Here is a 16,155-nt window from a genome sequence, read left to right as displayed (position 1 = left end):
AAGTTTGAGGCCACCCTGGTCTACACATCAAATTCTAAGTCACCCAGGACTATATAACAAGACCTTGCTGATCTCAAGACAAATTTTGTGTGATTCCATTTATATAGACATAAACATGATCATAAATCATAAATTAGAGGTTACCATGGGTGTGGTAGTAAACACCATTAATTCTAGGAAAGGCAAATGGATCTCTGTGAGTTTAAGACCAGTCTGGTTTGTATAGCAAGATCCCGGACAGCCAGGGCTAAATAGAGAGACCTTGTCTCAAAAGAGGGGTGGAGACTGGAGAGGGTTAGGGTTGACTGTTAGGGTTAGGGTTGAGGCTGCTCTGGCAGAGAACTCAGGCTCAGTCCCCTGTACGCACAGCAAGCAGCTCACAATGCTTGTAACTCTACTTCCAGGAAGTCCAGAGCCCTCTTCTGATCTCCACAGACCAGCACAAATGTGGCATACATCCATAGACACATGCACATCAAAAAAAAATCCTTAAAATGGGTGGGGTGGGTGGGTGGCTGGGGCACGCACGGGTCAAACACATCTTTAATCCCAGGGTTCCGGGACAATCAGAGTTATATTGAGAAACCCTGTCTAGAAAAACAAAACAAGCCGGGCGGTGGTGGTGCATGCCTTTAATCCCAGCACTTGGGAGGCAGAGGCAGGTGGATTTCTGAGTTTGAGGCCAGCCTGGTCTACAAAGTGAGTTCCAGGACAGCCAGGGCTACACAGAGAAACCCTGTCTTTAGGTCTGCACCGTTTCCGAGAGCCAGAGCCTGCACGGAGTGGCAGACTTCACCAGAGCAATGTGCTCTATTAAGGAATCAGTTGTGTGGTCTTTCTCTAGAACCTGGGAATCAGCCTGATCCCCACCTTCCTACTCACTCCTGAATTATGGGCCCTGATGCCCTGAGACCACAGCCCCCAAAACAGGAGAGAAAGGGACCAAAAAAAAATGATTCTAGGAGACCCTTAGTCATGGTCAATGCACTCACAGTCTTTATTGTAAAGAAGCTGCAGTTATAACAGGGGACACTGAAAATACACAATCACGGATTGTTCTTTCAGAAGAGAGAGGAATAGATCCATATATACAAAAATTGTAAACATGTTCACTTAAATATCCACATGATTGGCCTATTCTACAACATACAGGGCTGTCATTCAACTGCAACTCCACAGGGAAGCTTTTCGTCTGGAAGAATGAGATATGGCAACACGTCTGGTTTTGACTTGATGTGAAAAGCCAACTTCAAGCAATGCATGAGTAGTCTGCTACGTACAAGGACCCATACCTGGTCTGGGCCTTAGAAGGGGATGGGAGATAGCCTAGGGAAGGACTAGTCCAGGAAGCCAAGGCTAAGCCATTTACAGGAACAACTCTCTCCAGTGACACCCTGGGCAGATGAGACCTTTCGTCTTCTCCTTGTAAGAGTCTTGTCTTGCCTGGCACCTAGGCACCCAGTTGTCAGTTCCCTAGGGAAGGTCTTACTGAAGGGCAGGTGCCCAGGCCCATAGCTGTTTATACCTTCCTAGCCAGAAGCACCTGGGCAGGAGCCACACAGAGAGGGGCAGCTTATGGGGGCACTATGAGATGAGACCTTAAGACTTAGTCACAATCACAACACCGACAGGGCTGAGCTGCTCTAGGGATCCTGCAAGAGGAGTGGAGGGAGCCTCTGGACAGGGTGGACCACCATGATAGGAGCCAGGGCGGTCACTGCCACCCACAGGGACATGGGACTGGGAACAAGGGCCATAACCCCTACCTAAGGGTACAATTAGTCTCTCTCTCCCTGGTCCCCAGAAACCCTTGCACCCTGCCCTGGAAGGCAGCTGGACTTCTGACCCTAGAGTGGACAGGCGAGCCCCTGGTTTGGCTGGCCTATGAAAGGAATGCCTCCCAGGCCAGTCCACTCCAGGAAGTACTGTTTTCTTCTCAGGGCCTTCAGACAGATCTCTGGCTAAGGGGAACTTTGTGGAGACAGTCCAGGCACCCCAAGGAGGCTACTCCCCTTGGTCCTAGAGGCCCACAGTGGCCACCTTCTCTGTCCCTGGCACGGTAGGACCCAGAAAAGGTCTCAGGAGGCCTTGAGGCCTACGGTGGTGAGGTGGCCTTCCAGCCCTGGCCAGAGCCTAACACCTACTAATAGGCAGGCACCTGGTACCCTTTGGGGCTGGTGTCCAGGGTCTCGGTGAAGGGCGGGCTCTGGTATGTTTCTGTGCCCTCCACACCACTGCCCACTGGATAGCCTGGGTAGGCCTGGGCAGCCCCAGTACCTAGCTGATCTGTGGCAAAGAGAGACATATCGGTGCCTAGGCGGAACCGCTGTAGGGCCTTCACGGTGAGCGCCACCTGGATGAGGAAACCAGGGTTAGCTGGGGAAAATTTGGAGACACCCCCTACCCTGCCACCCACGAGACCCTCACTCACCCAGCTGAGGATGGAGAAGAAGCTGAAAGCGATGGCGGCACGCGCCGCATCCCCAGCCTGCGCGGTGCCTGGCCCTGGCGCTGTGCGTTGCCACTGATTGGTGAGGAAACAGAAGCCTACGAACCACAGGAAGGACCAGACCCCTGCAGGTAGGGGCTAGTGATCAGATGGTGCTCCGCCACCAGGATCCGTGTTCTAGTTGAACCACAGGACCTCGTGCATTCAGAGAAGGTGCAATGTCCCTTAGGTTGTCCCTTAGGTTCACCAGCAAATTGCCATTCACACGACTTCCAAAGTCCCGCCCCCTTCTAAGCCCAGCCTTACTCGGCCTATCAGTCACCCCTTTCTCTAGGCTTGCTAAGAGACCCCTAGGTACTTTCAACTCAAGACTCCGACCCTGTATTTGTAGGTCACGCCGTCTTGTGGCTGGGTCTTATCGGCTCAAAACCCTGAGGAGCATTTCTCAGCTTGTCACAGCCAGCCCCGGAAGAAGCTCTGCGGCAGTCCCTGCGCCTGGTCCTGTTTCTTAGTGGCCCAGTCACGTTCCCACAAAGATCCTACGGTCTCCCCACTGTATCCCGCTCTATCTCTTCTCCCAGGCCAGCCACGCCCCTCTCGCTCACCCATCACGTCTGGCCCCAGCACCGCACCCTACATTAGGTCCCGCCTCTCACCGCCGGCCCCGCCCACCTGAGAAGCCTAGGTCCAGTAGCACTGCGCGGCGGCGGTCTCGGACGCTGCTGATCTGCTGAAAGCGCACGTCGAGCACCAGGAAGGCCACGCAGGCGATGAAGGCCCCTAGACCTAGTACGACGCCGAAGCGGCAGGCTCCCGCGTTTCCGTTGAAGACGCAGCGCAGTTCTGGACCGCTGTCCGAGTTCACGTAACCCTCGTTGACAATTGGCCCGAACACCGCAATAGAAAACACCTGCAGAACAGCCAGCGGAGCCTCACGCCACTGCCTGATGCATCTGTTCCCCATGTCAAGAGTCCAGGTCTCCATGCCTGCCCTAGAGTTCCTCTGTAACACCGAACCCATTTCCCACTCCCTCGTGTCCTGCGCAATTATTGAAAATAAAGAAGCATTTAAGGAGTAATTAACACTGCTATGTACATTTACGTTTGCATGGAGGTGTTGTATGCCTGTAATCTCAACGATCAGGAGGTGGAGTAAGAAGGATCAGGGGAAGACAGGTTGGCTACATGAGATTCTAATAAAACAGTAGAGGGCTGATGACATGGCTCAGCAGTTGAGAGCATTAACTGTTCTTCTAGAGGCTCTGTGTTCACTTCTCAGCACCCACAGGGCAGCTGCCGACTGTAACTCAGTTACAAGGGATCCAGTGCCTTCTCTGGCCTTGGCTGGTACCAGACACACACGACATACATGTAATCAAAACACCTATAAACAAAAATATCAGTGGTACCACTCTTATCCCCTTTATGAGGGGATATATTGGGGTTCACATTGCATTTCTCAGGGTCACATGACCGCTAAGAGCAACCACTCCTTAGGTCTTAGAACCTTATAGCCTCCTAGAGTATACTTGAAGTGTGGAAACAGGAGCCTTCACCTGTATGGATGACTTCCAGGGTTGTGGTGGGCCAGTGCACTGTGGAGGAGGAAGTCAAGGGGCAGCTGTCCAGAGAAATATGCAACCCTTTCCCTTTTTGAACCTGACCTCTGCACACAGAACCTGTGTGTTTGTGCTCCTCGGTGTCTCACGCGGTGTAAAGAAGCCTGGCTTGGAATGCTGGGTCCAAGAATGTCTGCCAGCAACAGTGGGCATTTCAGAATTGATTTCCATGAATAATCAGTTATAATACCAGTCAAGAACATTGGGACTCTAAAGGTGAACACTGACTTCTAAGGTTTGACCCAACCTCAGTATCTTCTGCCCACCGGTTAGTTGTCCAAGGCAGGACAGAAGCAAACCACAGTCATTTTAGTGCAGACAGTCTAGGTCGTCCTGCGTTTCTAAGAAACATCCTCTGGTCTCACTTTCCATCATTGTACTCTTCTCACCTAAACTCCTTGATAATGTAGTCATGAAAAATGCCACAGCATGTTCATGTTTCTTGAGAGCAATCCACAAGTCTGTTCCTCCTTCAGTGCACGAGGTCTTGGGGGGAGGGGGAAGGTGTGATCCACCCTGGGAACCGCCCTCTTCCAAGACAGGCACTGAGATTAGAGGACTGCCAGATGGACAAAATCCAAAATCCAGAACTTAGCACCCACCTCCTAAATCTTCTTGCCCTAGGACAGGCAAGACATACACCACTGGAATAGATTACTCTCTGTCTGTAGCTCCATGCCATTTCCAGGAAGCCCTCCCAAATGAGTCCCTTCTAGCTACACCAGGCAGGAGCCTCCTTATCCTCCTTTAACTACAGCTAGACCTGAGGGGTCTCGGAAGAACCACCTCCCTTCAAATGAGCCTGGCGGATTTGTGATCAGGCAAAGGAAAGAAACTGCGCATTCCCCTTGGCTCCTATAACCCCCTCTTCCATCTGGAATTCAGTCCCTGATTCACTGGGAGAATCACATCCGCAACTCTGTGCCCGCTTCCAGGTCGTGGGACCGGAAAAATGAAAAGAAGACTGAGGAAGGGGACTGGATTAGATCTAAAGAGGAACTGAGGGCAGGGGGAGACCAGCAGTGACCTCTCAAGGTCTACTGGTAACAGCCGTCCCTTCCCCCGCCCGCAGGTGGGCGCGCCTAGCCATGTGACGTCACCTCAACCTGCGGCGGGGGGGGGGCGGGGGGGGGAGGGACCGGCGGAGAGGAGGGTGAGGGGCGATGGGCAGGGGGTGGGTGAGGGTGGGGGAATAAAGGATGCTAGGAGAGGCAGGGGACCGGGAAGGGGCCAGCTTAGGGGCCACTCACCCAGGACACGACCCGCAACAGGGTCTGGGGCCGCCGCGCAAAGCTCACGGGATCAAATGCAGCTCCCGCACGGCCCGCACCAAAGGATGCTCCCTCCATTACGGGACCTGTGCCTTCTGTCCCTTGTCCCACCGGCCTGCCCTGCCGGAGACCGCCCCGGGCTGATGCTGAGGCTGCTGATGCTGTGGATGCTGCCTCTGCCGCCGCCTCCCGGGAGCGCGCGTCGGCTGCGGCGGGGGCGCGCGGGGCGGGGCCGAGCCAGCGCCCCCGACTAGGTCCATGCGCCGGGGTCTGAGCCCTGCCCTCGATCCTTCCCACTCGCTATCCCCTATATGACAGAGTCGCAAGTGGGAACAATCTCTGGAGACACAGAACGAAGTCCTCATGGGCTTTAGAGGTGGGCAAGAGAAGGTAAACTCAGATTCTGCCATGACCAAGAGCATCACCAGGACAAGTGCATCTCCCTGCTTTTCTGACCGGGAGAGCCTTTTGGTGAGTATGTAAGAGGAAACTGAGGCCCAGCATCTTGACCTTTACATAAGGGAGAGGGAACGAACCTGTGGTTGCTTATGTTGCCTGTGGCTCCTCCCGCCACCCCCCACCCCCCCGCCGTATTCTGGCTTCTCCTTCATAAGTTGTACCTTCCTAACAGGATCAGGTGGAAAGAGTGGCGGCCACCTTCAGGGATACTGTCTGAGAAACAGAGTCCACTGTGACCAGCAGGAATGAAGGTTGAGCATGTCTGTTCTCTAGCCAGGTCATTTCTTCCAGAAGCACTTTCTATCTCTGGTCTCCTGGTTGATCTGTAGCTAATTAATCCTGAGTTCAGGGAGGGGAGAAGTAGCAGAGATAAGATCTTGTCCCATCTGTTGCCTAGTTACCCGGCCTCTGCTGGGATTCCCATAGACCCCCAGCCTGACTGACAGACCCACTTGATGCTCTTTTAGTGACAGGCTGGTAGGAGACTGAATGGCTTCACCTTCATGGTCACAGAAGCTAGGGTGTAGTTAGAGATCATGGGTAAGGCCCCAGTTACCTATCTGTCTTTCTGGGACCAGAGCCAGGTATGAGGAAAGTTCACACATATCACATATCGAGACTACACACTTTACTTTGTGTGACCTGTTGTTCATTCTTCAAAGGGAAGTGTAGTTGGAGGAACCTAGTCTAGTCCCTGGTTCTGGTCTGAATCTCATTTCAGTCTAGTTGAATGCAGGAGGGCATCCCATCCCATCTCTTTTAGCTGTAAACAGATCTGTGTGTTTACCCATTTCGCCTTCTCCTCTGTCATTTTCGTCAGCACGCAATGCAGCACATTCTTTGAAAGACACAGTTCTTGGGTTGAGTACAGAACTCAGTGGTGGAATGCCTGCCTAGCATGCATGGGGTCTTAAATTCTCAGTGATTGCAAAACAAACAGTTCATGGTCAAACTTAACTGCTCCCCTCAGCAGCAAATTCAAGCCGTTACCCATCTATTTCTATGACCCATCTTTCCTTCTTTCCCTCAAAACCCAGTATAACCAAGCCTTTACCCTGCAGCTGGCCAGGCACCTCCACCTGCCATGTTGGAATCGTTTGTTTCCGAGATTCACCGTAAGCTTACACTTCCGATGTTTACCTCATAGCCTTCTCATTGCAGAGCATTTATCCCTTTGTGTTGCCTCTTATTTTGTCTGTGCTGAGGGCTCTCAAATGCCAGCCCAAACCATAGCCTTCCTTTATACGAGCTCTGCCTGTCTTGATCTGGATGCCCTGTGAACAGGGACAAAATGAAGCTTTTGATTTCCTTTCTTTTTTTCTTTTTGTTTTTCGAGACAGGGTTTCTCTGTATAGCCCTGGCTGTCCTGGAACTTACTCTGTAGACCAGGCTAGCCTCGAACTCAGAAATCCACCTGCCTCTGCCTCCCAAGTGCTAGGATTAAAGGTGTGCGCCACCACTGGATTTCCTTTCTAAAAATACATTTATTGAGTTGTTGGTTTTCCCTCTCTCTCTCTCTCTCGCTCTCTTTTTTAAAGACAAGATCTATGTAATCCTGGCTAACCTGGAACTCAGTATGTAGACCGAGCTGGCCTCACACTTCAGGTATCTGCCTCCTGAGTGCTAGGGTTAAAGGCATGTGTATCATCATACCTAGTCTTTTTGGGAGGGCGGGGAGGTTTTAATGTGTTCTGAATGAAGCAGTGGTAGACAAGGCTTTAATCCCAGCACTCAGGAGACAGAAGCAGGTGAATCTCTGTGGAATCTCAGGCCAATCTGGCCTACAGGTTTTGAGTTCCAAGCCATCCAGAGAAACCCTGCAAATGTTTGGAGTGTTTTGCCTGCATGTATTTCTGTATGGGCTTTTGTACCTGGTACCCACAGAGGCCAGAGAGGGTATTGGATCCCCTGGGACTGGAGTTACTGGCCCAGTGACTACAGGGTGATGAAGATCAGCCAGCTGCTCTTAAGAAGAGTATAACTAGGAGGCTGGTGTGTGTATGCAGACTTCAGGGGAAGCCAGGAAAAGGGCAAGTACAGAGGGGAAGGAATAAAGCCAGCCAGCAGTACCCACAGAATGTCGAGATGATCACAGGTTTTAACAGGAAACCCTTGGTTCCATGGCATGGCTGCATTAAGCCTCATCAGAGAGAAGTCCTGGAAATGGAAAGAAGCAACTTCTCTGCTGGCTGGCTGCTCCTGGATCCTCTTTGCTGTTGGACCCTTCTGAGTATCCCCTGCAGAAGCCGGCATACCTAAGCAAGTCCTTAGGAGGGGATGCCCTACTGGAGGCACAAGGAAGTCCTATCATCTTTATGATCACAGGACTGGGGCACACATGCTGCTGGGAGATGCTCTGTTGGGAGTCCAGCCTAAGGATAGATCCAACTGAGCAGATCCAGAAATGACCAACAGCCGCAGGGTTTATACTCAGCAATCCCAGCTGCCAACACTCTGACCACTCCCCCATTTGTACCCCACAGACACCCTAGACTTCTTCACCTTCTTTCTCAGCCTGGGAATTCTGACTCAGCTGTTCCATGGTGACTTCTGCCAGAACTCCAGATAAGAGGACCCAACCAATCACAGAAAAGCAAAATAGGGCCAGTCCATCACTGTAAACCCAAGTACAAAGCACACAGAAAGCAGCTCCTAAGTCACTTCATTTTATTTTGGTCTCAAATGCTAAGGAAGCTGTTCCCAGGATCCTCTGCTGACATGCTTGTCATAGCTGCAGAAGACCATGTGCCAGGCTGACAGTGGGTACCATGGTTGGTACATTCTAAAAGAAAAACCCTGCTAGAGCTGGGGAACCCTGCTTTGATTCCGAAATGGCAGAGTTGCCAGGGTCACAGTTCTGTAGGCAGCCAGGGCTAGGTAGTAGGAAGGCCACAGTCTAGCCCATCTTCCTTTGGGGCAACTATGTCCCAGATGTATAATGGGTGTTATAAAGGCTGTGGGGCACCGTGGACCACTCCTGCCTGGCACCTTCAGTCCCATGGGGCTTTAGCTGAGGAGGCCACCCAAGTGTCTGTAGTAGGCACCTCTGTTTCTTAATCCTGTGGTAGGGTTCCCATAGGCAGTGTTCTGGGGATCCCTCCCCCCACCACAGAGACAAGCCTTGGCTCAGATGCACTTTAATCAATCAGGCTGTCCCTCACTAGCCAGGTTGCCCATAGAAGCTAGATGCCCCAACACGCCTCTAGTCACAGGAGCCGTCCTTCCAGCCGTCACGCCATCGCTCATCGACTCTTGAGCAGTCAAAATCAGGCTTGCCCAGCTTCCGGTTCACCTCATTGTGCAGGCGGCACAGCCACTGGCTGAAGGATACCCGAGTGCTCGTGTCTGGCTGGTTCCTGCCTATCCTTTGAGAGAAGCGCATAAGGATGTAAGGAGATGCTGGCTCCTCTGTCCCTGCCAGCATCTGGGGACAGGGAGCTGAGGCACAACTATGACTTAAACTTGGGGACACCTTCTCCTTCCACGGGGATGGGAAAGCCAAGAACAGGGCTGAATCTAGAGTTTCCTGGACACTGACACTCCTAGGCTGCTCACACACTCACTCACCTGACATGGCATGAGCCCAGAGCAAGTTATACTAAAGCAGGCAAGTTTACAGCCTTGTAATAATCAGAGCCACACCCCATAGTCTCTAGCCCTAGGCTGTCTATAGACAGGTGGGGCCTGGCACAAGGAACTGATCTCAGCACCAGGGGCACGGTGCAGCAAGAGCTCCCCTCACTCCTAACTGCCCATTGAGAGTGATAAAAGTTTATTTCAGTCCAATTTTTAAAGCCCGTAACTAAGCTGAGGGATTAGCTTGAGTAACAAAATTGAGTCCTGGCTAATCTGCCCACGAGGGAAGAGTTTTAAGATTTTTTTTTTTTTTTTTTTCAGACAGGGTTTCTCTGTGGAGCCCTGGCTGTCCTGGAACTCACTCTGTAGACCAGGTTGGCCTCAAACTCAGAAATCCGCCTGCCTCTGCCTCCCAAGTGCTGGGATTAAAGGCGTGCGCCACCACCGCCCCGGCAAGCTTTAAGATTAACAACGAACTGGGCTCTTGAGAAAGGAGAAGGCCCCCATAGCCCAATATTCCTTTTGGTGATCGCTTTCCTAGAAACCTGTCACTTCTGAATCTACTTTTCTAGGCTTCTCTCTATGACATCAGCGAGGCCACCTTCAGGGACCTTACTGACAGAGGTACAGCCACAACTTACCTCTTCCTTATGTCTTCCGCACACTCCTCGCAGGGGTAAAACTTGGAAAATATATGTATGAACTGGGCCATATCCTGCTGCTGTTCTGGCGTGGGCATGTCCGGGTAATAGGCGGCCAGCGTATGGAGGAAAGCCCAGGTGTGGCGACCCAATTCCTCCCGATCCTGTGGACAATCCTCCCTAAACTTGATGTCCCGCTGCAGAAGTAGGCCGACTAAAGGTCAGTTCACTTTTACCCAACCAGAGAGCCCATAAAATTCCAACCCGGTGGCAGATTGCTTGCGTTCGGTTCGGATTCCCAGTATCATCAATAAATCAATAAATAAAAATAAAGGAAACAAGGACTTTCCCTTTCTCAGTTGACAGCCTACTAACTCGATCCGACCAGCCGGTGGCTGAAAGCTCAAAGTTTGAGCCTAACGGTGTGTGTGGGTGAGGGGTGGACACGTTTAGGCATAGGTAACCCTGAGGGCTTGGGCCCTGCGGAGGCTGAACCGGCACCCGGAAACCAGGTGCGGGGCTGGGGACCCCGACCGGGACCTGGACCGGGACCGGGCGGCCAGGCGGGGCATCTGCACCTTCTGCTGGGTCCGCATCCACGACTTGAAGTCCACGCAGGCCCGACACGGTCGCTTCCCGTGCTCCAAACCTTGCGGCGCCGGGGCCGCGACAGGGGTGGTGTCGTCTCTATGCCTTGCGCCGCGGCCCCGCGCGTCAGTCACCAGGTCGTCGGTCATCTCGGAGCGCGCGCCGCCCGGCAGGAAGGAGAAGCGACCGCCGCGAGGGAAACCCGCGGGCTCGCTGGGCGCCGCCATTTTGCAGGCGTGCGGGCAGCGGGGCCAAGAGGGCGTGTAGGAGACGGGCCAGACGAGCGCGCACGCCACCGCCAGCGCGCGGCGGCAGGAGCCGGAAAGGCAGCCTGGGGCTGGGCTTAGGCTGGGGCAGGAGGCGGGGCCTGGCGGCGGGGCGGAGCTGGGGGCCGAGGCGGCGGCCCGGGTCGCGGCGGAGTGGGAGGCCTCGGGGCGGGAGGAGGCGGAGCCGGAGGCCCGGGCCGAGGCGGCACAGGTGGCTGCGGCTCCGGCTCTGCGGGTACTCTTGCGCCTGGTTGCCCGCCGCGAGCCCGGCGTGCGTGGTCCATGGTGGGGTTCAGGCTTCCTCCAGAAGAAGTGAAGTGTGTCGTGGAAGGCGCGCTGCGGCTGTGAGATCTTGGGCCGAGATGAGTTCCGAGATGCTTCTCGCATCACCCCCATCGCTTGGCTCAGACCCTTAGCAGCGGCAAAATTTGGGGTCTTTCTGCCTTACGACGTGCCCACCTACACGCTTCTCGGTGCCTTGGCAACGCGCGACGGGGCGTGGCCTCACAGAGACCAGACAGTACTAGTGGGCAGAGGCAACCTGTACCCTAGTAACTGTCCACCATCCCACAACCTTGAGAGAGGGGGGTGTCCTTATCCTATAGCGTGGATAAAAAGATCATTATGCCTATTTCAAAAGCAGCCTCAGGATTTTTTTTTTTTTTTTTTTTTTTTTTTTTTGGAGACAGGGTCTCATATAACTTGAGCTAACTTCGAACTCTATGTAGCAGAGTGAAGATGACGTTGAGTTCCTGAATCTTTTGCCACCACCACCACACCACCTTCTCAAGTGTCTGACTTTAAAACCTGTACCATCACAGGAAGAATTCCTACCCCTGCCTCCATGTATTCGTTCATTCACTCATTCTGCAAATATTTGTACAGTGGCCACCCGGCTCCAGGTGCTGTTGTTTGTGGCACTGAACGTAACAAGGAACAAGCCTCCCTCTTTATTTAGCCTTTAACCAGTGGTGCAAATGGGAAAAACCCAGTCACCAGAATAACTCTTATTTACAAAACTGGTAAAAGCTGTGCAGAGGGTGTGGAGACCCTTAGGCACGGGCCTTTGGGATAAAGAATCAACTCAAACTCTTGGCATTTTGCAGAAACACCAAGGCCGCTGGGGGCAGGATTTGGGGGAGGTAGATAGAAGCAGAACCCAGAGTTAGGCAAGGGCCTACTTATGACCATGCTAGGAAGTGGCAATTTTTTGCCTAAAAAGAGTGGGAAATGTTGGGTAACTTGGGACAGTGGATGTTTTGTTTTGTTTGTTTGTTTTCCCAAGACAGGGTTTCTCTGTGTAGCCCTGGCTGTCCTGGAACTCACTCTGTAGACCAGGCTGGCCTCACACTCAGAAATCCGCCTGCCTCTGCCTCCTAAGGAGGCATGCTGGGATTAAAGATGTTCACCACCACCTCCCGGCCTAAACTCCTCCTCCCCCCAACCCCCCACTGGGCTAGAGAGTCACACGGGAAGAGGGAGAGACAGCGGGAGCGTGATTCGAACTCTCCGGAAGAAGGGCTCGGCTGCCCTCTGCAGGGCAGCACTTAAGCCACTGTGCGCCACCGCTGGCTTATGTTTTGTTTTTGTTGTGTTTGTTTTTGTTTTTCGAGATAGGGTTTCTTAGTATAACCAGTCCCTGATGTCCTGAACTCGCTTTGTAAACCAGGCTGACCTTGATCTCTGAAATCTTCCTGCCTCTGTGCTGTGCTGTGATTAAAGGAGTGCAGAGATTAAAGGCATGTGCCACCACACCCCACAGAGAACAGATTCTTTGTTTGTTTGTTTGTTTGTTTGTTTTTTGAGACAGGGTTTCTCTGAATAGTCCTGGCTGTGCTGGAACTCACTCTGTAGACCAGGCTGGCCTCGAACTCAGAAATCTGCCTGCCTCTGCCTCCTAAGTGCTGGGATTAAAGGCGTGAGCCACCACCGCCCGGCCAGAGAACAGATTCTTAAAGAGACAGGGAGGAACCTCTTTTTAGCCCCAGAGTTGGGGGTTCCTTTGTGTATGTATCTGAGAGGAGGCAGTGGCTACGTAGAGTGGAGAGCATCTAGGGTTGGGAGGAGTAGACAGAGGCTGTCAACTGGGTGGTGAGAGGGGCTCACAATTCCTCTAGGTCCCTAGTGGTAGGTACTCATCCCTTTTCCAGCTGCTCTCTTCTGACTTCCAACATTTCTGAAAAAGACAGTATGTAAGTTGTTAAAGGGAATGTCAAGACTTGGCCAAGTAAGGAGGTAGGTTTCATGACCTAGTGACAGGACCCTGAGTCCTAGCTGCTCAGGAGAGCCTAAGGCAGTAATACCCCAACTTTGACAATTTAGCAAAACCCTGTCTCAAAAACAAAAACAAAACCAAAACAGAGCAAAACAAAACAAACAAACAAACAAAAGCAACCAAAAAAAATGATCCAGGGCGCAAGCCTTTAATCCCAGCACTTGGGAGGCAGAGGCAGGTGGATTTCTGAGTTGGAGGCCAGCCTGGTCTATAGAGTGAGTTCCAGGACAGCCAGGGCTACACAGAGAAACCCTGTCTCAAAACCAAACAAACAAACAAAAAAAAACCAAACAAACAAAAAAAAAAAGATTTATTAGTTGATTCAGATTGTCTGTGTCTGTACTGTACTGTAGCCCAGGGTGAATTCAAAGAGCAAACTGTTAGGCACACCCTGGAGGATGTCACACCCTGGAGGAGAAGAGGCAGAGGGGGCAGGTGAAGTTGAGGCGGCAGACACTTTGATAATGGAACTCCCTACTGGTTTTCTTCCTTTGACTGAGGAAGAAGCCCCAGGTGGTTCTGATTCAGAACAGTCTTGTACAAAGGACTTTTCTCCTTCCACCTGCCCAGGCTTGCCCCTCCCCCTGACACAGTCTTCCTGTGATGAATCCTCTCTGGTTTTGTGCTGGAAGAACCAGGAAACTGAACCGTTTCCTGGAGTGTGAATGCTGTGCTGGGACTCCACTTAGGGCAGTGTTGGGGAATTCCACTTCACTTCTTCCGGATGCTCGGAGCTCCTTCAAGCACTCTGTGGGAAGCCGTCCATAATCATGGCAAGTTCAAGACACCCAGTGTCAGCCCATGCTGTAGCCCTGGTGCAGATGGACCGACTCCAGGTAGAACATACTGCCCCCACCCCTGCCCAAAGAGGCAAAAGGGGAGCTGGCAGAGTCTGAAGGAGATGTCACCACTACCTCTCCTCATACAGACATTTGCCTTCTCCGTGTGCTGGTCAGACAACAGTGACACCTTTGCTCGCAGGAGCTGGGATGAGTTTAGGCAGCTCCAGGTAAGTAACACTGGGATTATATTTCAATGGGTATCTTCCCCAGTACAGAGTCCTATAGATACTTGGTCTGGAGCTCTCTTTCTGCCTGTAGGAGCTCTTCTAGGGACCCTTCTTTCCCTGGGGGATTCTCTCCACTTTCAGAGCCTAACACATGCTTTTCCCCATCAGAAGACCCTTAAGAAAACCTTCCCCGTGGAGGCAGGCCTGCTACGGAGATCTGAAAGAGTTCTTCCCAAGCTTCCTGGTCAGGCCTGCAGGGGTCATGGGATGGTAAGGCAAGTGTGGGTGAATGGGGTCCCACAGTGTGTGCTTGTGAATCTGGGCAGATGCTCCATTGCTGACACGTCGGGGGCATACTGGCCGGGGCCTGGTACGTTTGCGGCTGCTGGACACCTATGTACAGGCATTGCTAGCAACCTCAGAGCACATATTGAAGAGCTCGGCACTCAATGGCTTCTTTGCACCTAAACCTCTGGATCTGGAGCCCATGCTGCCTCCTGGCAGGTGACTAACCTTCACCCTACTCCCAGCCCATCACTCGGTGGAAGGGCAGATGAGGCTGGGCTGACCTATATATATGTGGAGAAAGGGGTAGTCCCATCCTTCCTACTTATTTCTTACATGTGCTGGCTGCCCTGCTCAGCCTGGTGATCCTGCCCACACCAGAGGAGCCCTTACCCCAACCTACAGACAGCCTTGCTATTCATAGTCTGGAGGCTCAGAGTGTGTGCTGTTTACAGCCTTTCCACACTCTTGACACAAGAGACAGACCTTTCCACACTCAGGCCCAAGAAATTCTGGACATATTACTACGACATCCTTCAGGTATGGCCACACTACTAAGAATCTGGGGGGTTTTCCCTCTGATCAAAATGGATGCAGACCTAGGCATCTGAGCCCTTTCCTGGTCTCTCAAACAGGCTGGTGGCTGGTGGAGAACAAGGACCAGCAGACAGCCTGGTTTCCAGCTCCCTACCTGGAGGAGGTTGCAACAGGCCAAGGGCAGGAATCAGGCCTGGCTTTGCAAGGAAGTGGTATGAGTTCATCCCTACTATAAGCTCACCACTATGAATGGACCTTTGGCAAGGCTGAGACCACGCCCGGGGGGTGGGGGAAGGGCAGTACTGGGGCACTAGGCATATGGGTGCTGCTTAGAGCCAGAAGAAAGCCCAAGTGTGTTTCAGGGCAGTCCTGGGCCTATAAGCAAGCCCAGAGAAAGGTGTGGACTCTGGCCTTGCAGCTCTACAGTGATCCCCCAATACCTATCCCAGGGAGGCAGTTCTGTGCTACCCAGGCCTATGAAGGCAGTCGCCCTGATGAACTATCCGTGCCCTCAGGGGCACGTGTACATGTGCTGGAACCCTCAGACCGAGGCTGGTGGCTGTGCAGGTACAGTGGTGTGTGTCTATGTATGGTGGAGCAGTGGCAGGCCCTGCCTGGGGGACGGGAACATAGGTAAATCCTTAACCAAGCCCTGCTTTTCCTGCAGGTATAATGGCCGGACAGGCCTGCTTCCTGCAGTGTTGCTGCAACCTGAAGGGCTGGGCTCCCTCCTGGGCAGGCCAGGGCTCCCAGACAGTGGTGGGGCAGACAAGGTGGCTGAGGATAGGACCATTCCCCCTGTAGTACCAGGTCGCCCCTGTAGGAGTGCTATCCAGAGCCGATGCTGCTCCATCACCCGCAGGGCACTGGGACTGGGACAGGAACAGGGAACCCAGGATCCCTCTTGAGGACTGTATAGTCCTGCAGAGGTTGTACTGTCAAAGCCAACCTCAGGTAAAGCAGGGATGGCAAAGCAAGGATCCAGACCTCACCCAGCAAGCAGCATGAGGGTGGAGCTCTATGGCTGGCAGGGCCTCAGGTCAGCCAACTTTCTATTTCCTCTAAATAAAACTGGAATGACTTCAACCAAATCACTGTGCACTGAGGGACTGGCGCAGGAATAGGCTTGAATCTCTATAGATGACGCCTCAGTCGGCCAAGTGTGGCCAAGGATTTTGGG

General features: G+C 52.8%; 3 protein-coding genes and 1 long non-coding RNA gene across 9 annotated transcripts; 2 read left to right on the top strand and 2 right to left on the bottom strand.

Annotated features, from left to right (window-relative positions):
* Positions 1–973: 973 nt before the first annotated feature.
* Positions 974–5,557, bottom strand: Syngr3 (synaptogyrin 3). Of its 2 annotated transcripts, XM_034508047.2 has the most exons (4): positions 5,319–5,557; positions 3,122–3,359; positions 2,432–2,574; positions 974–2,353 (listed from the first exon to the last, which is right to left on the bottom strand). In XM_034508047.2, the coding sequence occupies exons 1-4, from the start codon at positions 5,415–5,417 to the stop codon at positions 2,144–2,146; spliced, it is 690 nt and encodes a 229-aa protein (XP_034363938.1). In that variant the 5' UTR covers positions 5,418–5,557; the 3' UTR covers positions 974–2,143. The 2 variants fall into 2 exon arrangements, with proteins under 2 accessions (XP_034363938.1, XP_076793314.1); XM_076937199.1 differs by lacking the exon at positions 5,319–5,557 and having other exon boundaries at positions 3,122–5,089.
* Positions 2,443–3,011, top strand: LOC143442863 (uncharacterized). Its single transcript, XR_013111417.1, has 2 exons — positions 2,443–2,580; positions 2,841–3,011. It is a non-coding gene; the product is annotated as an uncharacterized LOC143442863 (long non-coding RNA).
* Positions 5,558–8,450: 2,893 nt separating the features above from the next.
* On the bottom strand, positions 8,451–11,270 carry Gfer (growth factor, augmenter of liver regeneration). 4 transcript variants are annotated; one of them, XM_034505867.2, is made up of 3 exons: positions 10,594–11,270; positions 10,016–10,179; positions 8,451–9,163 (listed from the first exon to the last, which is right to left on the bottom strand). In XM_034505867.2, the coding sequence occupies exons 1-3, from the start codon at positions 11,263–11,265 to the stop codon at positions 9,001–9,003; spliced, it is 999 nt and encodes a 332-aa protein (XP_034361758.2). In that variant the 5' UTR covers positions 11,266–11,270; the 3' UTR covers positions 8,451–9,000. The 4 variants fall into 4 exon arrangements, with proteins under 4 accessions (XP_034361758.2, XP_076793313.1, XP_034361759.1 ...); XM_076937198.1 differs by having other exon boundaries at positions 8,451–9,158; positions 10,594–11,264; XM_034505868.2 differs by having other exon boundaries at positions 8,451–9,158; positions 10,016–10,212; positions 10,594–11,226.
* On the top strand, positions 10,351–16,066 carry Noxo1 (NADPH oxidase organizer 1). Of its 2 annotated transcripts, none has more exons than XM_076937195.1 (9): positions 10,351–10,437; positions 13,715–13,980; positions 14,073–14,153; positions 14,322–14,397; positions 14,480–14,657; positions 14,797–14,978; positions 15,074–15,187; positions 15,425–15,542; positions 15,643–16,066. In XM_076937195.1, the coding sequence occupies exons 2-9, from the start codon at positions 13,915–13,917 to the stop codon at positions 15,881–15,883; spliced, it is 1,056 nt and encodes a 351-aa protein (XP_076793310.1). In that variant the 5' UTR covers positions 10,351–10,437; positions 13,715–13,914; the 3' UTR covers positions 15,884–16,066. The 2 variants fall into 2 exon arrangements, with proteins under 2 accessions (XP_076793310.1, XP_076793311.1); XM_076937196.1 differs by having other exon boundaries at positions 10,403–10,527.
* Positions 16,067–16,155: the final 89 nt, after the last annotated feature.

This window comes from Arvicanthis niloticus, chromosome 6 (genome assembly GCF_011762505.2).
Source record: "Arvicanthis niloticus isolate mArvNil1 chromosome 6, mArvNil1.pat.X, whole genome shotgun sequence".
Lineage (NCBI taxonomy): Eukaryota > Metazoa > Chordata > Mammalia > Rodentia > Muridae > Arvicanthis > Arvicanthis niloticus.
This window is presented reverse-complemented; position numbering and strand designations above follow the sequence as displayed.